We start from the raw sequence: 25,096 nt of genomic DNA, 5'->3' as shown, positions 1-25,096 counted from the left end.
TACTTTAGCTTTATTTTGCAAGTCAACCACCAACTCCCTCAACCTACCGATCCAACATTGTAAAATGTCCTTGCATAAAGCTGCCAACTGCACAAAGTCTACTATAGTAAGCCCTTTATGTTTTGCTGCTTTACTGAATCTCTTTAGTGACTGTCTCCCAGTATAGCTTTGACAGTTTTTTTCTATTGCCACAAACTGTTTTCCCTTTGTAGCCATCTCCTATGTATATTTCCCAGTTAGTTCAGCTCTTTGCATCTCTTACAAATGGATTCTAGGAGCAATTGCTGGGTTGAGATACTCAATGTGATCCAGGCATGGGTGCTTCTGCGAGCCAATATATAAGCCAGACCACATGTGTATTACATTTGGGCCATTTCCTCTTCTTATCTTTTGCAATCTGCGTGTTTTGTTGTTTGCTACAACTTTTGCAGGTCAGAGAAGCATCTTCTTCAGCCCTTTTTACCCAATTCTCATGGTTTCCGCCTCCTCGATCTACCTCCTTTAAGACACAGAGGCTCTCTGTCACCTTCTGGTAAACCACCTTCAGGTCTCTCCCAAAGGAACACTGGTCCAGGCCCAGAAGAGGTTTGGTAGGATGCCCTCCAGTTTGTAACCTCCTTTTTACTGGGAGAAAGTTGGACTCCACCTCAGAGATAGGTCGGGTTGGCATATTAATAGAGTATGTTGATTGAACTTGGGGATTCTTTGGCATTATTCTTGGTTGAGCCTGTGCCATTATCCCTGAGGGCTGCCTCCCTCTCTTCCTATAGTTGTTGATGGGCAGTAGCGGGTGCCCTACATATATATTAAGCTAAGGTGTTTGCGACTGGGACTTGAATAGATACTGCTAGAATATTTTTTCCCAGTCCGGAAAAAATGTCTGAAGGTAATCCTAGTTCAGATACACTTCACTCCTGAAGGAGCTGAAAAATATATTTTTAACAGGGACAGATCTATTTTGGTTCTATTCAAATATATGTTACAAAATGTGCCTTTTTTAGGCCAGTAGCTCGATTGAAGACTTTTTTTTCCCCTCCTACCAGTGCCAGATACAACAGCTGTTTTTAGGCCACTCACTAGATCTAGCATGAATTGGTATATGTTGGTCCGACGTGTATGCTGAAAAACAAATGCCTTATCTTGAATTTCACTAGTGTGAAGGGAGAGCTGGGGAGTCATTTGAAGCCCCACTGTCTAGCTCTGCGACAATCTGGTTTGGAATTTTAATCTGGAAACAGTGAACAATGGAGTAATTGTATCAGTTTTGAAGAGACCCTGGCTTAGTTTTTTCACCCCTTTTGAATAATGTAAAGTATTTCCACTTACTACTGTTTCAAAATATATGTACTTGTTTTATGAGGGTTATGTTTTCTATTTTAGTGATAACGACACTAAGTAGTTTCTTGCAAAGCTACTTCAACAAGGTCAAAAATTAATATTCGATTGATGTCACTTCCTGTGATTTTACATCGTAGAGGGACCTCAGAAGTTTCTGTTCTACACGGGGCCCCACAAAACCCTAGAACCGATCCTGTTGTCACTTATAAATGTAATAATGAAAACGTACCAGCTATGCCAGTCCGTCATAAAATTGAATCTTTCGTTCTCGACAGCTACAAAGTTTTTCATTTGAAAATCTTTATCTCAAGCTCTCCCGGTTCTTTCACCCAGAACACTGTCCTCGTCACACCTAAAAGCCAGCAAATGTGATTCACTCCCTTGCCTCAGAAAACTTTAACAAGCTTTTGGCTTACTGCCTGACCTTAACATGGCCACCGCTTGGACACGCGCCTGCTCCTGTGCAGCGTATCACGTGCAGTAGGGTGCCTGCGCTGTCACTTCGCCACGGATCACAAGATCTCTGTTTACTATTCCGCGCCGGCGGTAACCCCTGACCGCGTGCGTGCGGCTCCTGACGTCTGCGCGGCGCCGGCAGGAGGCTGGGATAGCGGCGGAAGATGGCGACGGAGAGGGAGCCTCCTCCGCTGCTTGGGGGTGACAACGGGAAGCCGGCGCACCCTGACTTCGAAGAGCTCGAGGACGGCGAAGACTTGTTTGCCAGCACTGTCTCAACTATGGAGGTGAGATGGCATAGTTGCCTGTTAATGCCAACGGGTAGTGGGAGCTGTCAGTGCCACAGGGGAGCAAGAACTGTCTGTGTATGCGGCTGACAAGCAATCTGGGGCAGAACCACTGCAACAACTCTTTCCTCTGAACTGCCAGGCTTTGTCTCATTTCCAATGCTGGGCGTTTCCCCCAGTCTGATGACGGGTGCTCCCTTTTACGTGATGCTTTACCCGCCGTCCTTTTAATTGCCTGCCCCCATATTGTTGTAATCTGTAATGCTATTCTCATTGACCCCTCCGTGCTTTTACAACTGGTTCTCTTTGCAACGCTGGTGCCAGCCACTCTTTCCTGTCAACCCTGGTACCCGGCAAACGTTCTTCGCCACCTCTATAATGACGCTCCATTCACGCCACGTTGCACCAGATGATCATGCCTCACCCCGTTAATGACAGACACCGGTTGCTTTCCTTTCTTAATTCCAATCCTTACCTTCTCCAGTCCTCGCACTGGTGTCAAGCGCTTGGGCTGTTGTAAACCTACCACTCTTCTACGCCCCAAAACACATCGGAAACTATGACAGACAGGCCCCACAATTCATTAATGTTGATTCCAGACCTCTGTTCCTCACTGGAGACATGTACACCTCCTTGCCTGTATTAAGCAAATGCTGACAGTACTAAGCGCTTACGCTGCTAGTACAATTTATAACGCTACTTAGATAGGTAAAATACTTGTTAAACAATGTCTGCAAGTAGTCATTGGAGCTTAGCACATTGGAGTATATTTTCGACAAATGGCCGATGGACGCTCCCCAAAATAGTCTGGTGATTGTATTTCTTTTTGGTTTTCAAAAAACACGTGCACCTTTCTAAACTTCTAAACATATAGCTACTAACAGGGGCCATTGAGAAACCTCTCGATGTTTTGTGGTACATAAATAAAGGGCCAGACTCTTGATATGGAAGAGATGGGTTTTGCGGTTCTTCCTCGAAGTGAGGTGCTTCTATTTACTTCTCAGAGTAGGTTTCTTCAGTGTGAAGCCTATGTAGAGATATGAGAAAGATAAACTACTTAGTACGCACATGCATATTCGAGGGAATGAAGGCTATGATTGTTGTTTACAAAAATTATCCTCACAAGACAATTGAGTTATGGTTTTATTTGTGAATTTAAAGACCCACACAGTGCTCTGGAGAAGGCTGTTATTAACTCGACGATGACCCTTGTTGCTGCATGGAATTAGGGCATTTTTGTAGTATTAGGGTAGGGTGTACCATTGTTTGAGTCTGCTGTTCTGTTGGAGCTTCTCTGTTTTATGGTCATTTGAGAGAACATGATATTTAAGTCGTTTTAAGTGAAAAACCGCAACCTTCTCGTCAGTTTAGTAGTGACTGCGGTCTACAGTCCTGATGATTGGCTTCATATGGCTTGGAAGGAGTGAAATGGTTGGTTATATGGGTGAAATAGAATGGGTAAAGTTACTTTGTTTTATACATTGGCGCTACTAGCCACAGCGTTGTCAATAAAGTCAAGCCAGCTGGATAGCATACATTTATTAGTTACCTGGAAGAAGTGGTGCAGCAATCAGTTGGAGTATACCAAGGGTCATTCGGGGTGCCTATCTCTCTCTCCTTGTTGGCTACCTGTCTCACACATCATTTCCTCTGGTTTCTCTAAAAGCTGTTTGCTGATGATTCACGTTTTCTTTTCAATTATTTTTTCCCATCCTCTAATCTAGAGCATCTGATTGTTTTACAACCAGATTAAAGTTGTTGGCCCTCCACTCAGTAAAATTATACGCTTATAAAACTGTAGATATTTAATGTCCTGTCTTGTCTCCCCCCCAACCTTATGACTCCTTTCTACTTCCATCCGATTCTTCTTTCTGCTAAAATCAAAAAGTACAGTCTGATTCAGCATGTGCCTGGGATCATTCATGTCCTCCATAGCTATTCTGCTAGATAGTAACTTCTCAAAACAAAAAGTGCAACGTGTCAAAACAAAAAGAAAATCTTTCCACACCCATCACCCACTTTGGGCAAATGCTTAATCCACATTTTGTAATAGTCTGTAAACAGGGTGCTCCAGTATGCTTTCTTCCCTGGTCATCCATTTCAGCTCATGGGCACCTACTCTTACTCATCTGTCAACCATCAATTAGGACAACTCCATGGCAGAAATATGGCCCACAACGTTTGCCATCTATATGATCAGAGACATCCAAAGCTCTGTTCCTAGTTCCCTGTGTGCCCCAACACCAGTCCATAATTATATTCGACTACTACAGTCACCCAAGTTCCGTCTATTACTTTCACCCATATCTCTTTCACGTTTCACATCTTCCTTTCACATTTAACATCCTCAGTTCCTTTGCACACTGTTCTGACATACTTCCTCATCTAACTCTGAGCTGCCCTCTATCTCACTGAACTCAACCTGGCCCTGGAAGCTTATTTGATTGAACGCAAAAGCTTAGCCACTTTACTACTTCAATTTGTACTTTCCAAACGTAGCGTTTTTTATTTCATGCAGCACATCTGCTTCCAAATATCAACTAGAAATGTACAGTTGTAGTTAGTATGTTTGAATGAATAACATTCAGAAACCCTTCGCTGGTTCTGCCTGTACCATGTGTGCCTATAAAACTTACAGACTTTTTTTTGTTTTGTTGATGAGATGTATAGATAAACTATGGAGTATAGTTAACTCGTATTTCTTAAAAGGTCATTTGATTTCTTGTCCTGGCATCTTTTACTCACTTGGGAAGTGCCTGCATACGTTTTCTCATGTGCTTCTACTGATAACTTGTGGCTGGCACCTCTCAAGTATTTTATAGCAGTTTCCTGGATGCTGAACCGATACACAGTGTTCCACTGTGATCTGCAAAACCTACATTTATTTTGACCAAACTCATACCCAGCCTTTTTACCAGGGACCTAGCTTCAAAGAACACGGTTGGACGATTCATGCACCTTTTCTGTTACATGCTCTATACATAAAATAATCCATGTTAACACATGGTCCAAGAAAACCCTTTCAGAAGGATTTACCCGATGTCTATCGAGGGAACACTAACATTTTTCATTCTTCTGTAATTGACATAATTATGAATCTTCTGTTTTTGCTTCATAATCCATTATCTGCTGCTTGATGTTCGCATATTGTATCAACAAAATTAACTTGTTTTAGTTCAAATGGATCAAGCGTTGTCAATAATACTTAATATAATAATGTGTGACTGATCTTCTGATGGTTTGCACAAGTTAGCTTTTTTGCCTTACAGAAGTTGCCTAACTTTTTACCTGTTAAGTGCTGTGTTGCAGCATTTAAAGTATGAGATTCTTCTGGATGGCATTACTATCCGTAAAGCTCCATAGCATTATTTGAATTGATAGAAGGAAAGAGAAACCCTACATATTTTAAGTACGTTTCAGATGGGGTAAAGATAATGAATAATTCCTTGACACATCTGTTTTATATTCTGCGATGAGACCACTTTGGCATGATAAGTGTTGCTTCAAGAATGCAGTTAGAGTTTAATAAAACCTCGAACATTTTGCTATTCTTTAGGTGGTGTAGCCTGAGTAATTGCGTGCTTCGATGTAACCAATTGTGTGAAGCCAGAACCCAACATTAAGGTGTAGGAAACCCATTTTAATAGAGGTGGCATACGCAGAAAAAGATATGAATCGTTATCACCACGATAGGCGTGCAAGAAGGTAGAGAGGACAGTAATCTGTTTTGCTAGAAATTCCATGCCAGACGTTATGCTTGATAGTTCATGAATAACACTTTGCCTAGTTTAATTTGAATGTATATATGTTTCTTTAAGGCTCCACTTACGTTTCTAAAGCATTGAAATCAATTGTGTATCGCTGCCTATGTGTTTTCAAATATACTAGCTCGCTAAAGCCATTGAAGGTGCTTTATAATTTGTACCATGCAGTTTGCCTTTATTAGTGCAGTATGTCGAATAACTCACATTTTCCTTGCTGCAGACGTCAGCCAATGCTCTGCGTAATTCAGACCTACTTTGCCACGTAAGTACAAAGGCATATGCTTAAAAACTTCTCCATATGCAATACAACTTAATTAAAATTGTAGGTGTATGTCTCTTTCCGGGGTCTTAATAATGAAGGAGCCCAATAGGGTGATAAGGTGTATATTTCGTGCGGCATGTACTGGAAATGTTTAGCTGCAAGTTTTCATTTTATTGCCTTCTTAATTTTTATCTCTAGCAGAGCAGCCGTTGGGCTTTGAAAATAACTAATTTCTGTTTCTCATGCATATGTTTACAAAACACATTCTTTATTGCCAATGTTTATATCAGACCCCAACGTCTTATGAAGGATCAACGTTTACTTTCTCTAATACTGTTATAGAAAGCTACGCTAATCATGTTTAGGGTATTCAGATTTCCCTTCAATTAAGGCAAGGATGATAAAAGCCTTTCTTAAAACGCTTCAATAAATTCATTGCTGCAGTGTGCTGTCACGGAGGGCATCATGTCTCTAAATTGAAGCTGCTTGGTTTTCACGAGCAACATTTCTCCCTGACAGAAGTGATCTCTGTGCAAATTTAAGAATTCAGCCATAGGCTACCTGGTTCTCAAAGCAAGGCAACCTGTGGTAACAGTAGTCTACCTATTAGACTTAAAATAAACAGCAGCTAAATGTTTTAGTTATCTTGCCAACATAAAGTGACTTGTCAATCAAGATTCCCCGTTCGTATGCCTTCCATTTACACTAGCTTTCCCTCCTTTAATGAACATGTGCATGAAATCACTTTACATTAGTCTAGGTTTGGATGATTCAACCATTTGGAAGAGGATGAGAACTTTTCACTACTTTTCACTACTAGGTTCCTGTTTCTGGCATGATATGGTTGGTACTAGTTACTGTTATAACTATTTTGCTTATGTTAAATTATTGACCTCTGTTCCTACCCTCGGGAGTAGGTGGAACCTTGCATTAAAGCTCTCTGTCAAGGTGTGCTAGTTTACGCAGGCATTGGAGTTAGCCAGCCTCGATTGCTCCCCTTGCAGTCGTTTTGGTCAGTCCTAAAAACAGACGCTCCTACTAGTAGACATTTTTGTCTGCTTTCTGTTATAATAACAATCTTGGTTCGAAACGGCTTTTGTCATTTGATCTGCTTTCAAGATTTAGGTACTGTATAACAAACTAAAGTGTCCCCCCCCGTACATGTACCAAGCGCATTTATCTACCATAGTTAGGATGCAGAAGTGTTGTCTAAATATGTTTGTGTACACAGGGCCATATTATTGAAAGGGCGCACTGCTGCCGGTGGTGCCACAGCGCACCTTTAAACAGGTGTGCCAGATGCAAACAGGGACAGTGTGCCCTACTACAGTGAATGCACTGCCCCAGAGCAGCTGTGAATTCGAGCTGCCTTGGGGGGGGGGGGGGGGGGGCAGCACATTCAGTAAAATATGGCGCAGCTGCTTCAGAGCTGCCCTGTGTTTAAAAGTGCAAGTGACTTCCCGCCTGCACTTTAAAGAAGAGAGTGAAATCCCCCTGTAGGCTGGTGCAGTAAGTCACTGCATGCACCTGCAGGGGGATGTCCGGGGGAGTGTATAGCACTCTATTTGCGGCCTCTAGAGGGCTACCTTCAGGAGGCACTCTGACAGTGTGCCATCTTTTTGAGGTACAGTAAGTGCATCTACTAGGGGCCTGTTTGTGTCTGCGCCCACAACTATAATACAGCACGGGAGCAGAGGCAAAAAGCTACCCTCATTTCCATGAGGCCATGCCACCATGAAAATGAGGGAACACCCTCTCATGATTGTGCTAGTGTTACATGTGTGCCAGCGCTATCAGTATTACTGAAGGGGGGGATTCACAATCATCTGCGGACCCTCCTGTAATACCATAGTGCTTCGGAGCACAAAAAATGGGCGCATACGCATATGCCTGTTACACCCTTAGTAACTCTCTGCACTTGTTGACTGAAAAGGATATATTACGTTTTAGAGTTAAAAAAAAAAAAAATGCAGATTTTCTAATGAATTGATTACGTAGCAGTATCAATGTTTGGTCTTCTGCAAGGTGTTGAGGCTCTGTGCTTTAGCAATTCAGAACGTTAATGTTGTTCAAGTTACACTTGGTAAATGTTCACTCATGTGGAGATTTTTCCTTGCTGCCCGTCTGCAGGATAATTTGAAAACAAGTTCATTTCTCCAAGCAAATATTGAGTCAGCTGTTTTGTTGTTTTTTTATTATTTTTTTCTTTCAGCATTGACACACAATTACATTAACTGTGCACTCCTCGTCAAAGCAGTACTGAAGGGAACGTTGCAATTTTTATATGCGTAGGTGTATAAAACAAATGTTTAACTGTCAGCGTTTCTCCTCCATTTTTTTGACAAATTCTTTCCTCCCCACCCTTAGTAGATTTTGGTAATGTTACTGCCAAAAAAAAGTTTCAAGAATATGCTACATTACATTGTTTTGTGCATGTGCTGTATGCAATTACACTTTTCTGAGGTTAATCAAGATATTTGTTGAACTAGGAATGATGTATTGGTGAAAAAAACTGAACTTGCGTTTGAGTCTTCTGCCATTCAGTATTGTTGTGGCTTTAAAAAAAAATATTTAACATTAATGACAACTGATGTTTCGAAACAGTGTTTCTTGGTGATTAGTTCAGCCGTTTGTATTTAAAAGGCTAGATACCTACCTGTTGAAACTATGTTCACATTGCCTATCCCTATTATAGCAGATCTTGATATTGCACTACACACAACATTTAGTGTGTATATTTTCGGTGTTCCATATTGCATAAATAGACATCCAAGGAACAGTACAGTACTCTATAGATAATATTTTAATTGCAGTCGAAGGATCTCAAACTTTGCTGTACATAGATCAATTAGGAAGGTAACTTAGTTTGCCAAGTAATACAGAAACCAGTGAATGGTTAAGGTGGACGTATTTAACTGGAATGATACTAACAAGGCACACTTTCCTATTTTTTCTTTTTTTTCAAAAACAAATTCACATATTACATTTTGACACACGAGGAGTACTATACAATATTCTGGTGAAAAGACAAAATTGGTAGTAAAACCCAGGTCTCTGGGTTCCACGATCAGCTTAATACTAGATCATAAAGTTGCCTTTTCTCACGACAAAACACTATAAAGTGTTGAAAGCAATTTCAGAAACCACACGTCTTCATCCGCCCCCATGCAATGAAGGCCCACAACTAATTAAAAAAACATCTAGGCGTTTAAAAGTGTTTATTTCTGAAATCTGAACATTCAGATTTGCTGACTTGCTCCAAACTCATGGGGGCAAATTCAGCAGAAATGCTTGCACAGAATAAAATTCAACACCTCACAGTTCAAATGCACAAACAGACTCATTTGGCAGGAAGGGATTTATCAACTGCAATACAAGATTTCTAGAGGCATGAACTTTGGAATACTCTACAGTTCTGCTGTTTTCGAAGCTTTTATTTGTTACACTTTATTTTGTTCCTACCTTAGGATTTGGTTTTAGTCTTTTATTTACTTCTTTTAACAGAAGGTAGTTGAGACAATCATTTGCTTTCGCCCGAGATAATGATTTGCCGGTCTCCCTAATCTTAGCCTGTTTTTCATTTAAGGATTGTTCTCCGTGTATGTTGAGTAAGCACCCGGTGTGATGACTTGCTTGCCATGCACAATACACACACTAAGAATATATAAGACATCTCCAAGATTTGTTTTGGCAAAGTTAATGTTACATGAAAGTTAAACAAAGGGACCGACATGAGTAGTTAAAAAGTATAATATTCCTGGAGAAACATTGACATCTTTTGATGGATAAGTGAAGTAAACACACAGTTTTTTGGTGCTGTAGTTTGTGATTTTATAATTATTTATTTCTGCAGGACAAAATGCAAGATCCTGTTTTCAGTACAAGTGGAAGTTCATTCAGTTTGCTTAAACATGTTAAAAACACACCATCAGTTTTGGATTATTGAAGACCCTGATGTAAGAAATTCAAAGTTTGGACTTTTTAAACAACAATTATATCCCTCAGTATACTAGCATCATACTGCTCTACTCTTCCTACATACTGGACTTACAGCTGTTTAGCACCCAGCTCCATGCCAGACACAGTGTTAAAAAACATCACCTTCAAATTATTGCAAGAAATAGTACATTTTTACTGGCTTACACTATACATCTGTAATGTGACTTTGCTGCAGGCTTGTCACAGACAAGAAATGGCCAATGTGCTTACTGGTGATCTTCATTACACAGAGTCCTATGCGTTCTCATTTCAGGCCTTCCCAAATTAGTGACCCATTCTTTGAGACAGGCAGGAGCTCAGGTAATAAACATTAAAAGTAAAAGCATCTTTAACTTATTAAAGTAGAAAACTCCTCCTTTTTGTGGGTGGTGTAAGATTAACCGCGTTTCACACAAACCTTTGCATACTGAGCAGTGATCATATGATGAAGCAATCAAGCAATCTTGGGCAAATGGAGTGTGACAGAAGATATTAGGACTCTTATCATGCAATTTCCATTTCGGTCCTCTTTCATCATACACTGCTGCCTAAAGCTGTAGACCACCTTGATTATGCACCACACAGAGTTAAGGAAGCACTTACACACTCTGAATGTAGTAATAAACATCTCTACTTTTGAGAGAAGACAAATGCTCAACAATCATCACAAAAATGCAAAACAAAATGGCACTCTAGCCTTATAGTGAGACATGATGTTTGTTTTTTCTCCAAGTACTTGCATGCCATTGAGACACTCCTGAACTCAGAACATAAGGCTATCTTCTCTAATTGACTTGCCTTGAGTTGGTACCAGTAGATACAGCACATGGAAATGGCAAGTGGAGCTTATATACGGAGTATCACCATTGATGGGTTTTCTCCTGGAGTGTTTTGGGTTTATGTTCAAATAGTGCTTTGGATTGTGGATTGTATTACAAATAGTGCTTTGGATTGTGAAGGGTCTATTTGCATACACCAGGTGGACTTTCGCAGACTTCCCAGTGTTCCGCAAGAGGAAATATTTAACCTCTGTGGAAATAAGGCATGAGACCAATGGGAGAAGCACCATAGCCTCCTTAAGGTTAAAATGTGACATTGCCAAGTTGGGTAAGTTATTGAACAGTTGCACCAACTACAAGGATATGTCAAAATGGTGGCTGGCTCATTAGGGTGTGGTGCGGGAGCAGCATAACGTCAACCACCACCGATAATTACCTTAGCGAAGTATCTGAACATAGACCATTTACTTAGCTAATGATTCCCTTGGACTTATGCACTACTACCCAAAACTTGCTAGATGTCTTAATTAAGTGGGATGGGAATAACTTTGAGCATTATTATACAGGATGGACTGCCGAGTATGTGATATGATTTATAATACGTTTTATTAAATGTAGACAGTAAGGCTGAGCTAGAATGTGTCTGCATTATATCATTGGCTTTGAGCAGGCTTCTCGATCGAGTAGCTCATGAGCTACTGGTAATTCTCATCTTACCTGGAAGTGGATCTTCTATGTGCAGCTCAGTCGTCTAAATTCGAAGTTTAGTATACGTTTACAAACAATGAGAGTATGTATTCAAATGAAAATGAGTTCATTTTCAGAAAATTAAAAAAATGCTGAATTTCCAAAATGTATTTTAATCATATATTTGCGTGATAAATTATGTGGTATTGGGAAGATTTTTTACAAATGTTGTTACACTGGTACCAGAGTCATTTGCAGCAATGGGTGTTATTTACTACCCAGATTGAGGCATTCCATATTGAGTCTTTTTTATATTACTACTGGCAACCATGCCTACTGCACTGAGATGATTGCTCGAAGTAACCTTGCATATGCTGGCCAGTAATGTAATCTTGTTGAATGTGGATTATATTACAATACTAATAATGTTAGTAACTCTCAATGAGTTTAATCGAACGTAAGTAGCTCTCATTACAGAAAAAGGTTGGAGACCCTTGGCTTTGAGTTACATTGTATTTTTCTTCGCCCTGTATTGTGCTCCACTAGGATCATTGCTGAGCCCTCGGTTTGTCATTTGTGACCCCTCTGAGCAGCATCGCTCCGGAGGACTCCACTTTCCCACTAGTCTTAAGCAGTCTCAGCAGCTAAATATCATGATGCAACAAATTCTCTAACCCAAAAAGTTAATGTTTTTTTAAATGATTCCAGGAGGCAGTAATGTGGAGTGGCTGTGACAATCAGCTGTATGCCAGTCTTATTGGATGTAACACATTGCTCCAAACTGGTATCTCCTTAAATCTTGTTGGTCCTATAACTCCCTTGCATTTTCGTCAGTGGCTGTTAAAATGTCGAACTTTTTTTAGCTTGTCTTTTCTGTTAGTGTGCTGTTTCATGTTAATAAATCTCTGTGAAGAGCTGAGCTGTGCTTCCAGGAGATTTGCAAATGGCAAACATTTTCCATTGCACCCTCACTATGCACTTCTAATTACCCCACATGTTACTTCAGTGATGACACTTTCTATGACATCATTGATAATATCACTGCAACATTTGCAATAAGATTGATGAGAAAACTGTGCATGGTGGGGGTGCGAGTTATAGTTCTCTAAGGGCACAGTTATAGTTTCCTGACATAAGCATAACCATAACTGCTAAATTCCTATGGTTTTGTGTCTGTAAATTCTGAACTTAACTATAACGTCCCTGTAACCATTGTTTGTTTTAGTGAATCTCTAAAGTGTTTTAAATTCTATTTCCTAAATATAACACCCCTGTAAACTCAGTTTTTTTTTACAGTAAATTATATTTATTTATATATATATATAATCCACAAGTGGTTACAGTTTAGATTCTATTTGGAAATTGTGATGTATTTAAAAGCAGAATTTCAAAAAGTTACTTTTCGTTTAGTCTTGCTGAAACTTTCTTCTGGGTCTGGGATCCCACTGTAATTAACTGGGAGAACGTGCCGTTATCCTCACAGGAACTGGTCCAGCATTAGAGAGCAAAGAAGTCGCCAGTTTGGTTATTAGGTGTTGATTTTTTTTTTTTTTTTTTTGTTTTTGTTTTTTTAAGGGCAAGGGGAATGTACAGCTTTGCTCTGCTTGGAGACGTTTCTTTGAGCTCTAGCCACTGATTACGTATAGGAGTTAACAGCAAACAGTGGCAAAACCATTAGGTCTCACCTCTGGGCGAGCTATTAGCTTTGGCGGTAGAGTGGGGATAGAGAACGGGAAGACAGGTGAGGGTGATGAATGAACGGCAGGTGGTTGGTGGAGAGAAGAATATTAAATAAAAAAAAATAAAAAAGGGCTATGAAGCGGCCGCTGTTGGCTTGGTCATAGTGCTTTTTTTCCTTCTGTCTGTTCCGAGGGGGCGGGTGGAGCAGGCACAGAGGTGACTGGGGGAGTTGTAGGGGAGGGCCAGGGACAAGTCTAGGTGGAGGGAGAAGAAACTGGGATGGAGCATACCTCCTTGGAGGTGGGTCTGCAAACTGGCTTAAACCAAAAAGTCCTGAAAGGTGAGTGGGCAAATGACCGTTTGTGATGAACTGACTGTTTAAGCAGTAATGCTTCGTAAGCGTGTGGAGTGACATCCATGTAGTGGCTTGGCAGATGTCCATGACAGGTTCTCTGCTTGCCAATGCAGTAGTAGTGGCCTTGGCACTGGAGGAATGGGCCTGCAAACTACCTATTGCGCAGCAGATCTTTATGCATAGTACAGTCCATCAAGATATGGTCTGCTCCTGCACAGCTTTGATGAGCTGATCGTCCAACCAATGGTCTTTGGTGCGAACAATGTAAAACAAAAGAGCTTTCTAGGTCTAGGTGATGGAGTGTCTTCTCTTCCTTAGAGGCATAAGGCTTGGCAAAAAAGGTAGGCAGAGTGATACTCTTGCTGACATGGAAGCGAGGGAAAACCCTTGTCAGGAAGAAGGCATCGGTCTGAAGGACCAGTTTGTCAGGGGAAAAAGCTCGCGTAAGGAGGTTGAACTGACACAACTTGAAGCTTGTTGAACCACCTAGGTGATGTAATGTCTACTAGGAAGACCATTTTGAGAGTCAAGTGACACAGACAGCTAGTAATGGCTCAAAGGGAGACCACAGCAGAAATGCAAGGACCAAAGTGAAGTCCCATTGGGTTCCTGCAAAGTGGGTAGGAGGGAAAAATCCTGTGAATCTTTCATGAAACATGTCACAACAGGTGACTCAAATAGGGAAGGTTGATCCGGCAATGGCAGGAAAGCCGAAATGAATGACATCCTTTAACATTGCTCAGGGCAAGGCCTTGCTGGGCTAAAGGCAGAACAAACGGCAGCACCTCCAACAGTGGTGCAGAGAGGGTGTCCACATGACGTGGAGAGCACCAGCCCAAAACGTAACTCAAGGACAGGTATATACCGTTTTGGTGGAGGGATGCCTGGCTTCCCGGATGACATCACATAACTTGGGAGAAAGATCGAAAATCCTCAACTGCTGCCACTCAATCTCCATGCATGAAGGGCGATGGTGTGCAGGATCGTGTGTCGGACCCTACCCTACTGTTGCAACAGGAGATCCTCCCAAAGGGGCAGCCTGATTGGAGGACCAACGCTCATTCTTGGGAGTTCGGAATACTATATTATCCATGCCAGTCCAGAGCAACTTGGATAATTTAGGCCCATTCTGTCCTTATCTTCATGAGAACTTTGGGTGGAAATTGTATCAGTGTAAAGGCACATAGGAGTCCCAAGTTCCACTCTAAACATAATACGTCTCCAAGAGAGTTGCTTTGGAAACCCCAGTAGGCATAAGTGATGAACTTGCGGTTCTCAGTGGTGGCGAACAGATCAAGCCAAGGATCTTCTCATTCTTGGAGTAGACCTTGCTCCACCTCCGGGTGTAGTTATCATTCATGGGCCACAAGGCATCGATGGCTGAGTTTGTTAACCCTTTCATTCAAGGCACCTGCCAGGTGCTATACCACTAGAAAAATATCTTGCTGCTCCAGCTTAGTTTGGAGGCGTAGAGGACACACAGCCTTGTTTGTTCCCAATACCACATGACGGTTATGTTGTTTGATCACGTGTTAGCTTCCCTTTGATGGATGGATGGAAGACTTTCAGTGCCAAGCAGGTCTCTCTCAGCTCCAGAACACTGATATGGAGCTGAGATTCCTCTGTAGACCAGAGAGAGCGCTGTGATCAAATCTCCCAGATCGACACCCCAACTGAGAAGTGATGGATACGTCACCATTGTCACCTCTTGGTGGGGAAGAGAGAGGGATCTGCTGCTGACCGAATCGCATTCTTAAGCCATCACAGCAGATTTTTTTGCAGTTCTGTTCAAAATCTGGACCAGGTCGGAGAGAGGTTCCTCTGGTGCTGTGCCCCCTAGGACTTCAGATCCCTCTGGAGAGCCTGCATATTCCATCTAGTGTACTAGTTACCAGCAGGATGCAGCAGGTCATCAGACCCATCTGCCTTAGGGTCAGTCTTGCAGAAATCCAGGACTGAGGCTGAAACAATGGGATGATAGCTCGAATATCATGGACTCTCTGCTCATGAGGGTAGGTGTGGAACTGCTCTGTATCTAGAATGGCTCTGATGAAAGGGAGCATCTGAGGAGGAGTCATGTGTTACTTTGGCATATTGGTAGTGAGCTCCAGCGAGTTCAAAAGGATTTCCATAGTTTGGAGGTAGGTTACGACTGCCTGGGGCGAGCCCGCCTTCAGCAGCCAGTGGTTTAGGTAGGAGATAACTGGAACCACAACCTCACAATATGAGCTGCAAACACCTCCATCACACTCACAAGCACCTTAAGGGCACCGGTGAGGCTGAAGGGGGATAGAGGGGACTGAAAATGCCTGTGGCCCACCATGAACTGCAGGTAACGCCTGTGAAATCACAGGACGGGGGTATGAATATGAGCATTCAGCAGATCCTACACCCACTGCCATCTCCAGGGCTAGCATTTTGAATTTCTCTTTCTGCAGAAAGGTGTTGAGAAGTTGCAGATCTGGAATAGGACAAAGTCCTCCAGTATTATTCAGCACCAGAAAGTAGTAGGAGTAACAACCATGACCTACTTCTGGCACATGCACCTTCTTAATGGCTCCTTTGTCCTAAAGAGTCTGTATTTCTTGATGGAGCAAGAAGAGATTATCCTTTATCACCGTTCTTGGGATGGTGGCAAAGGTGGAAGTGGGCGTACCCCTATTGCACAATCTGGAGCACCCTCTTGTCAGAAGTAGTTGCAGACCTTTGGGGCAGGTGGTCCTACCATCAACTGAATGGCTGTGCTGGATGGAGGGTATACCAAAGAGGCTTGGAGGATGCTGGAGAGATGAGAGACTGGACAGGTCGCTAGGCCAGGGTCCTGTGTCCTTTATGGGATCTGCAAAACTGTAAATGAAATGACTGGTGTTAGAAATTGGCATCTCTAGTTGGCATAGGTATACACCCTTGTCCAAGTAGGGATCACAATCCTAGTTGGGGTAAGTCACAACACAATCCAAATTATCCTGTGCCCACCCTCTGGTAGCTTGGCACTGAGCAGTCAGGTTTAACATAGAAGGCAATATGTAAAGTATTTGTGCAATAAATCATACAGTAACACACAGGTTTAGAAAATTAGATAATATTTATCTAAATAGAATAATGTTTGAACGATAAATCCAATGTACACAACCAAAGTTATGAATTTTTAAAGATTAAATCCCACTAAAGTGCTTAGAAACACAATAGTTCCAACTGGGGTTATCACAGCATCGTTGATGGAGTCGTTTGCAATAGTCCTACGCCACAGGTGCCGGTCACAGACTCTCACAGACCCCCAGGTACAGTACCTTGGGAAACTGACATTGCACGGAGTCATGGAGATGAGGCGTTGCTGGGGCCAGTGAGGCGTCAGTCCCTTACGGCGTGCGGGGAGATGAGGCGTCTGTTCCGTACTGCGAGGCAGGGGAGACGAGGCATTGGTTCCATCTGGTTGCAGGGGGACCTGGTGCAGTGTTGGTGGCGAGGTGTCAGTTCCTTGTGACCCAGCGGGTTTGATGGATCCAGTCAGTCGAGAAGTGATGTGTCGACTTCACAGGGTCTTGATGATACTGTGTGACATCACCGGTGTTGTGGCAACATGGGACTTGCATTGCAGGCTGCGGTCGTTACGTGCAGCAGTGTCCACGGAGCAGACTGCAGCATCGTTGCTGGCATCGTTGAAGTCGGAAAATTACCTAAAACCTAGTAGAAGAAGTCTTTGCCGTCCCTGAGACTTCAAAACAGGAGGCAAGCACAATCCAAGCCCTTGAAGAGAACATTTAGGGAAGGCAGAGTCCTTCCAGCACAGTCAGAGGCTAGCAGGCAGAAGGGCAGCAGTCCTTCTCAGTAAAGCAGTCCAAAAGAGTTATTTGGGCAGCCAGGCAGCTCCTATGTCAGAGTTCAGGGGTAGATCCAGAAGAGGCTGATTTGATTGGGTCAGACACTCAGTTTATATATCCAAAATGCCTTTGAAGTGTGGGAAACTTCAAAGAGTGGTTTTGAATTGCACAAGTTCCCCTTTCAGCACAATCATGTCTGCCAGGATCGCTGTGGGGCGTTATCAGCCCTTTGTGTCATGGCAGGCCACTGGTTTTTGAAATGTAAGACAGAGCCCCTCCACCCTTACTGCCCTGGGAGACCCAGTCAGTATGCAGATGTGACTGACGGCCCTGTGTTTGTTTATGGCTGTCTGGGTAGAATGCACAAGGGTAGCTGTCAACCAGCACAGACAAAACGTGGATTGGAGATGGGGCTGTAAGGCACAGATGGCAGTTAAGTGCAGAGAAATGCTCACTTCTAAAAACTGCATTTCTAAAATAGTAATATTAAATCCAACTCCAATCCAGTAAGCAGGATTTTGTATTATCATTCTGGTAATACTAAACATGACAGGGCTACTCCTTCCAGATCAGAATCTACCACTAAAAGTATATGAGTGTAGTTCTAATTCTAGTCTATGAAAGGAGCAGGACTCACAGTAGTGTAAAACGAATTTGAGTTTTTCACTACCAGGTCATGTAATACACGTAAGTACATGTCCTGCCTTTTACCTACATAGCACATTGGGCTGCGGGTTACCTAGAGCATACCTTAGGGGTGACTCATATGTAGAAAAAGGGGAGTTTAAGGCTTGGCAAGTAGTTTTAAGTGCCAAGTTGGTGTGGCAGTGAAACTGCGCACACAGGCCTAGCGATGACAGGCCTGAGACATGCTTAAGGGGCTACTTATGTGCGTGGCTCAATCAGTGCTGCAGGCCCACCAGTAGCATTTAATTTACAGGCCCTGGGCACATGTAGTGCACTTTACTAGGGACTTACAAGTAAATTAAATATGCCAATTGGGTATGCTGCCCTGCGACTCATGGTGGCAAAGGATGTGCTTTCCTCAGAGCCTGGTCGCGTAGAGGAAAACATGCCAAAACCTGGAGAAGTGTTCAGACCACTATCATCACCCAGCTCTTTGTACCAGTTTACTGCTGGATCAGGGTCCTCCTCCACAGGACCAAACCCTTCCTCTAGATCAGTTCTTCAGGAAGGGAGGGACTGTCAAGTGGCAGGGGTTAGCAGGGCCTGGACGGCACCAACAGCAACGTTGAATGGCACTGGGGTGGTGCCGGCTTTGAGAGGAGATAGGCTCGTCATCGAGCTGCACTGGCAATTCCAGGGGCGGCACTGGGAGGGAATAAACCAGGATAGAAGAAGGCTCCTTTGGAGGCGTTAGTTAGGATCGGAGGGCGCCACATGACCCAGCTAGTGTCGGCACACTCACTGACAATAGCCCAGCTAGGGCACCTCGCAGTCCCTTGAGGCACAAAGGAACACCAAAGAGAGTCGGTGGTCCAAAGATGGCATGCATGCCATTGTACAACGCTTTCAATTGGACTGCAGCATTTGGATGGAGAAGCCGAAGAACCATTTGACTTCTTTTTCTTGTGCTTCTTCGACTTATCGGGCTCAGAGGAAGTGGTCTTAGAGTGCAAAGATAATTGTCTGTGGGAGCTTCTTTGCCCACTCATGACTCACCTTGGGGTGCATCAACTTGCACTCGACGGAGGCCCTGGAGTCATGACTCGACCGGAGAGGGAATAAGACCTACATCAGCCTGTGACATTCTCCGCAAGGTTTAAACCCAGTGGGTTTCATAGGGAACATGTCCCCAGCACATTTGGAGATATGGCACAAAAATGTGTGTAAGGTTGAAAAAGATGGTAAAAAAATGACTGAGTTTGCTCTCCATATCTGTGCTATTTGTGCCTATATGGGCACCAATACGTCACTTCTGATGCATAGCCAATTGATGTCAACTACTGGCATGCAGAGGTACTGATCAAGATTTTCCACATCCGGTCTGATGTTTCTTTTTTTTAAAAGAAACTTTATCATTTTCAAGAGACATACATCAATGCAAACAATCAATAGAGTGTCATAAGAAGGGGATCAAGCAATGTAATGAAAGCTGAGGTACAGTGCACAAAAAGTAAAACACGATGGGCATAATCATCATGAAGGCATATCAATAAAGAGACGGACAACAGACACTGGCCTGATGGGTCATTCAGAGACACGTAGGTGCATCAGAAATGTATGAACATAGAAACAGACGTCAAAACGTGGCTGAGTGGTGTTGAGAGGTGGGTGGAGTGGCGTCAAGGGTGCGCAGATACTTTCTAAGCGGTTGTCAGATATCCGTCTGTTTAGATGCTGGCGGCTGGAGAGGTGCATATATCTCGCTAGTGTTGTCACAATAAATTAGGCTTGTGAGCCAACGCTTAGTGGTAGGCACATACTTTGTTCCCTAAAGGAGCGCAATTTCTCTTTTGGCAAGTGAGAGTGCGATAGCGGCGTAGCATCTCATGTTTTTAGGAATGTCACCCATATACCATAATAGAGCCATCAATTGGTCAGGAGTCCTACCCAGCATTTGTGACGACTGGCCAAACACACTGCACCAATAATGACTATTGGGGTGGCCTGTCCATGTCATATGCGGGAAGTCAGCATGTGGTGCATGGCATCTGAAGCAGGCAGAGGATCTGGAGGGGTCCATTCATGCTAAAGCACTGGGTGTTACTTTTGCTCTGCGCAAAAAATGAAAGTGTAACAGTTTGTTTGTGGTTAAAGGACACAGAACAGGTCTGGGCGCAACAAGCGGACCATATGCTCTCAGATAGGGGCCGACCCAGGCCCGATTCCCAAGCCTCCCTAAGCTTCACATCAGAAACAGGTAGAGCAGTAATACCCGCTCAGTAGATTTTGGAAACAAGATGTACCCCGAAGTCTGCTGTAATAACTAGCACGAGAGGGGAGAAGTCAGCAGGGGTCAGCGAGTAGGAAGGAAAGCGAGCACTTAAATTGCTTTGTAAGTGACATAGCATAAAATGCTCAGGTGGGTGGCTTCAGCAAAGCATGTATCTTCAGTACATGAGAAAACATGGTTATTTGGGAAGACATCACCCAATGTGTGAATGTTAAATGTTTGTAGCGTGCGCTGAACTAATGCTTCCTGCATGATGGGAAAGTATGGGTTATTAGGCAACGTCAAGGTGGGACAGTAAAGTGTTTCACAGTGTAGCATGTGTGCAAGTTTACGCCATGCCCAGCTTGTAGTGGATAACGTTTAAACGTCTCTGGGGTCCAAGGGGACGCCCCGGGGTAGGAGAGTACGTAAAGGTACTGGGGCAGCGAGGTCACGTTGTGGGATTGCATGAGGGATGTGTGTGTAGGAATGAAACCAGTGGTAGGAGAAGTGACATTGTGCTGCTAGAAAATAGAGTTTCATAAGGGGCACTCCGAAGCCTCTGCCTTCATATGGGAGCGTGAGAACTTCCCACCAAATGTGGGAGAGCCTGTTCCCCCCCCCCCCCCCCCTCTACCCCTCCCCCACCCCTCCCCCCACCACCCAACACGAGCCGAATCAGTAAACAGAGGGTGTTGAAAAAATGGTTAATGAGTGGGATAGGAAGATTTTTTAAAAAAGATAAAGAAACTGGAAGCACTATCATTTTTATGAGAGAAGTTCAGCCCGCCATAAACAGTGGGAGCTTCACCCAGTGTTACACTTGCACCATCAGTCTCTCGATAGAAGGCCCATAGTTGAGCCGCCTAATCTGCTCTTTATCTCTATGAATATGAATGGCGAGATATTTCGACAATTCGCTACACCATTTTAAAGTATAATCCGACCGGGGTGGGGTAGTGGAATCAGTGAGTGGGAAGAGTCCCGATTTTCCCCAATTTATGTGTAGACCTAAGAATGTGCCAAAGCCGACTATTTCGTCCAGAATGGGGTTAAGGTTATTTCCAGGGTGGCACATAAACAATAAAATATCCCTGCATAAGGAAGTGGACTGCTATTCAGTTGTAAACCTCTGTGGATATGTTTCTACTGCATATGGAGCACCTGTGGGACCATCGCTATGATAAAAAGTAAAGGGGAAAGCGGGCACCCCTGGCGGGTTCCCTGTTTGATGAGGAAGGATGGAGAAAGCGTTCTATTAAGACGTGTAGTAGCTGAGGGTTGCATGTATACTACAGAAATTATAGTCGTGGATCCCCACGGGAATCCGAGCTTTTGCAAAGTGGCATATAGGAATGGCCATGCAAGGGAATCAAAACCTTTTTCTACATCTAACAGTACTATGGCTGCTGGGGTTGTAGGAGATATTCTGTTTATTACTGACAAAAAATGTGCAGAGCTTAATAGAAGTGGAATGGTGCATTAAAAAGCCTGACTGAGCTGGGGAAATAATTTGGTCTAGGAGAAGTGAGTCACATGGCTATCAGCTTGGCAAGGAGCTTGTTACTGAAATTTAGAAGAGAGAGGTGTCGATATGAGCCGCGCTCAAGCAGGCCCTGCCCCCTGCAATGTTGCTGGGAGAACTCCAGTCTCGACTGCCTCTGCATACAAAGATAGAAGTTGCTGTGCCAATATCTCTTTATACGCTTTATAACACACCCTGGGGAACCCATCTAGTCCGAGGGCACGTTTACCCTCCATAGCATCTATGGCCTACTATATGATTTCCTCGGTGGTGAATGGCTTACTGAGGAATTGTTGTTGGGCAGTGGTTAACCACACCATTGCAGCCTGAAAAGGATCTTGCTGCAGCGCCTCATGGGATGAAGCTGATGGGGCCACTTATAGACAGGACTAATACTTGAAATATTCCGACTGGACTCCTGTGGGACCTACGACGTGTGTACTGTCCTCCCTTCTAAGCTTCAGTATGTACGCAGATGAGTAAGATGGGGGGAGGAGTCTGGCCAGCGTGCGTCCTGTACGCTCTCCCTCCCAATATCTACAGTTCTTAGCATATTTCCCCACATGACATGCTTCTCTTTCCTTAAGTTGTGGAATTGATCCAAAAATAGTTTACATTTGTGGAGGTGGAGTCAGCGGCAGATTCTGTAGGCATGCTATCAATCTCTGTCAGCTGTGCTTCCACCCACGGAAGACTGCTCCTGATGTCGCACGGCACCCCAGAATGTTTGGAAATGCAAATGCCCCTAGCATACATCTTAAATGCGTCTCATAAAATCACGTGTGCTCACAGAGCCGTCATTGATCCGGAAGTATTCAACTATGGCGTCTGTTTGGATCAGAAAAGCGCATCGTGCAGTGCCATGTCTGGGGAAAGCCACAATCTCACGACACTCCCCTGTACAGAAACACTAAGTGTGAGCAGTACCGGGAAATGATCGCATAGCTTGCGAGGGAGGAGCTTGATGGAGGTGATCCATTGGGTAGTTGGGATAGTTAGAAGCTAGGAGTGGATGCGTGTACTGATGCATGGGGCGCTAAATGGAAAGGGAAGGCCTTGCATCAGTGTTGTGGAGGTGCCACGTGTCATGTGATCAGCCTCAAAGTGGTCCAGGTGGGATTGCACGTCTCGTGATCAGCCTCAAAGGATTTTAAAGCATGGAAGAAGTCTGACGAGTCAATATTTGATACATAAACATTACTTACCAGTACTGTGAGACCTGCAAGTGTTCCTTGCGACAATAATAACTCTGCCCTCCCCATCTGAATAGGAGGAGGAGCAAATAAAGGGAAGACTCTTATGTATCAGGATGCATACCCCCAAGAATACGCACTGTAGAAGGCATAGTAGCGGTGCAGGCCCCATGTGGATGCAAAGGATTGTGTGGTGCCGACGGGTAAGAAACCTGCGTGTTATGCCTAGTCAGGTATTGTTTACCCCTATGAGGGTTATTAAGGCCACGCACGTTCCAAGACATGAAGGTCATGTCTGCCGCCCGCCTTCTCGTGTGTGTGGTGTCCGTCATTGATATAGTATGTTGTGGCATGTCAGTTGGCAAAACAATAAAAATAGAAAGCATTGCAGTATTATGTAGGCATTCGAATATTAAACACAGTCAAAAGGGAAAAAATGCCTCCCACCTACACCCGGCAAAAAACTGCTAGGTGAATTCCATTAACCCCAACAAAATAACATCCCCAACTTAATAATATTGTCTTTGGTATCAACCATGTGGGCGTGACAAACGCAAAGGCAAAGCACCCCGCTGAACAAGAAAGATTAACAATAGCATACTGGAATGGGAATGATCGAACATCAAACAACCATGATTGGCGTAGTCTGAACAGCATTCGGAGATAGGGCTCTTGTGATCCAGAAGACCATGCCTGAAAATCGTAGAGTGCAATCCTGCAGTTATGGGCAAAAATATCAGTCTGAAGGTAAAAGGTCCATGCATCAGGAGCTTTGTGTTCAGGTGTCGAGCTCTGGGATACAGTGCAATGCTTGGTGTATTGTTTGCAGAAGGTTTTAAGGCGTCATCAGAATTGTCAAAATACCATGGCTTGCCTTTCATCAACCCGCAGCATGGGTGGATAGAGCATGCCATAGCGGAGGCCCATTTTTTTGGAGGGCAAGTTTTGCATCCATGAATTTTCTCCTGGACAGCAGAAGTATAGTCTGGGAATATACAGATGACCATGCCTTGGTATTTCAGGGGCCCCTTCTCCCTGGCGAGGTGGAGCGCAGTGTAGCGGTCTATGTAATTGAGCAACCGTTTGATGATGGGTCGTCCTAGGGCCCAGGTGCGGGTCACGGTCCTAGGGAGTGGTGCGCGCTCTCCACCATGAACATTGAGGTGAAATTATGACTACCCAGGAGGTCCGCAAGCAGGCCATTCAAAAAGAGGTCCATTTGGCCAGTTTTTGTTGTTTATGCATTTTCAGTGATATGCAGGTTGTTTCTGGGGCCTCTTGCTTCCACATCCGTGTTCTTAATAGCTACTGTCCCCAGTCTGGCTTCTACTTTTTCCAGCCTCTTTTTCGTGGTCCTGTCTTCCAGTCCTGAAATGTGTTCCTCAGCATCTTCCAGTCTGGTCTGTTGTTTGTCAAGATACTCTCCCATACCATCCAGTCTGGTGGCTAACGTATTGAACGAGCGTCAGTGGCGCTGAAACCTGCCTGGAGCTCTGCCATGATGTTGTCCGCACCCACTATCTTCGGCCGCATCGAGCAGCCAGTGGCATCCCATTCAGACAGTGGCACCGTGTAGGTCGCTTCTGGTGACGTGGGTTTGTCAAAGGGAAGCTTTTGCTGTTTGGGGTCCCCTCGCACCATTTCTGCATCAAGGTGTAGAGCACCATTCCCCCTCTTGAAGCACGGTCCAGTTGGTGCCACTGCGGATTAATGTGGGATGTCAGAGTAGGCACTACGCTAGTATAAAGAGGTATATAGCGCTGAAATGACTTAGGACCTCCGACCCATCAACTATCTCCCAATCCAAGCCAAGCAACGCAATAGGAGAGTACAGGAATTGTCCTGTGTAGGTGGCCTGTGGAGTCGGCTGTGGCACAATTCAGTGGGTCATCTATATTATGGAGCTGTGTCTAAGTAGAAAACAGTCTCGTCCAGGATGAATAGTGGCTTGGTCTGTTTGTGCCAGCAGGAGTTGGAGTGCTGAAGGTGCGGGGCAGCCCAGTGTCCAAAGGACACGCAAAGTCGAAATACGTATAAAACTCCCCGGGGCCCAGCTGCCGCGTAATAGAGAAGAC

The 25,096-nt window shown here is 43.9% G+C and overlaps 1 protein-coding gene across 2 annotated transcripts in view; it reads left to right on the top strand.

Annotated features, from left to right (window-relative positions):
* Positions 1 to 1,838: 1,838 nt before the first annotated feature.
* Positions 1,839 to 25,096, top strand: part of SNX2 (sorting nexin 2) — a 298,179-nt gene continuing 274,921 nt past the window's right edge. Inside the window, exons 1-2 of one of the 2 annotated variants that reach the window (XM_069226942.1) lie at positions 1,839 to 2,081; positions 6,066 to 6,107. In XM_069226942.1, coding sequence (XP_069083043.1) covers positions 1,959 to 2,081; positions 6,066 to 6,107 — 165 coding nt within the window. In that variant the 5' untranslated portion in view covers positions 1,839 to 1,958. The remainder of the gene's footprint in view (positions 2,082 to 6,065; positions 6,108 to 25,096) is intronic. The other variant, XM_069226951.1, reaches the window with a different exon arrangement.

The sequence above is a fragment of the Pleurodeles waltl genome, chromosome 1_1 (genome assembly GCF_031143425.1).
Source record: "Pleurodeles waltl isolate 20211129_DDA chromosome 1_1, aPleWal1.hap1.20221129, whole genome shotgun sequence".
Classification (NCBI taxonomy): Eukaryota; Metazoa; Chordata; class Amphibia; order Caudata; family Salamandridae; genus Pleurodeles; species Pleurodeles waltl.
Note: the sequence above shows the minus strand (reverse complement) of the source record. Positions and strands in the feature narration are given on the sequence as shown.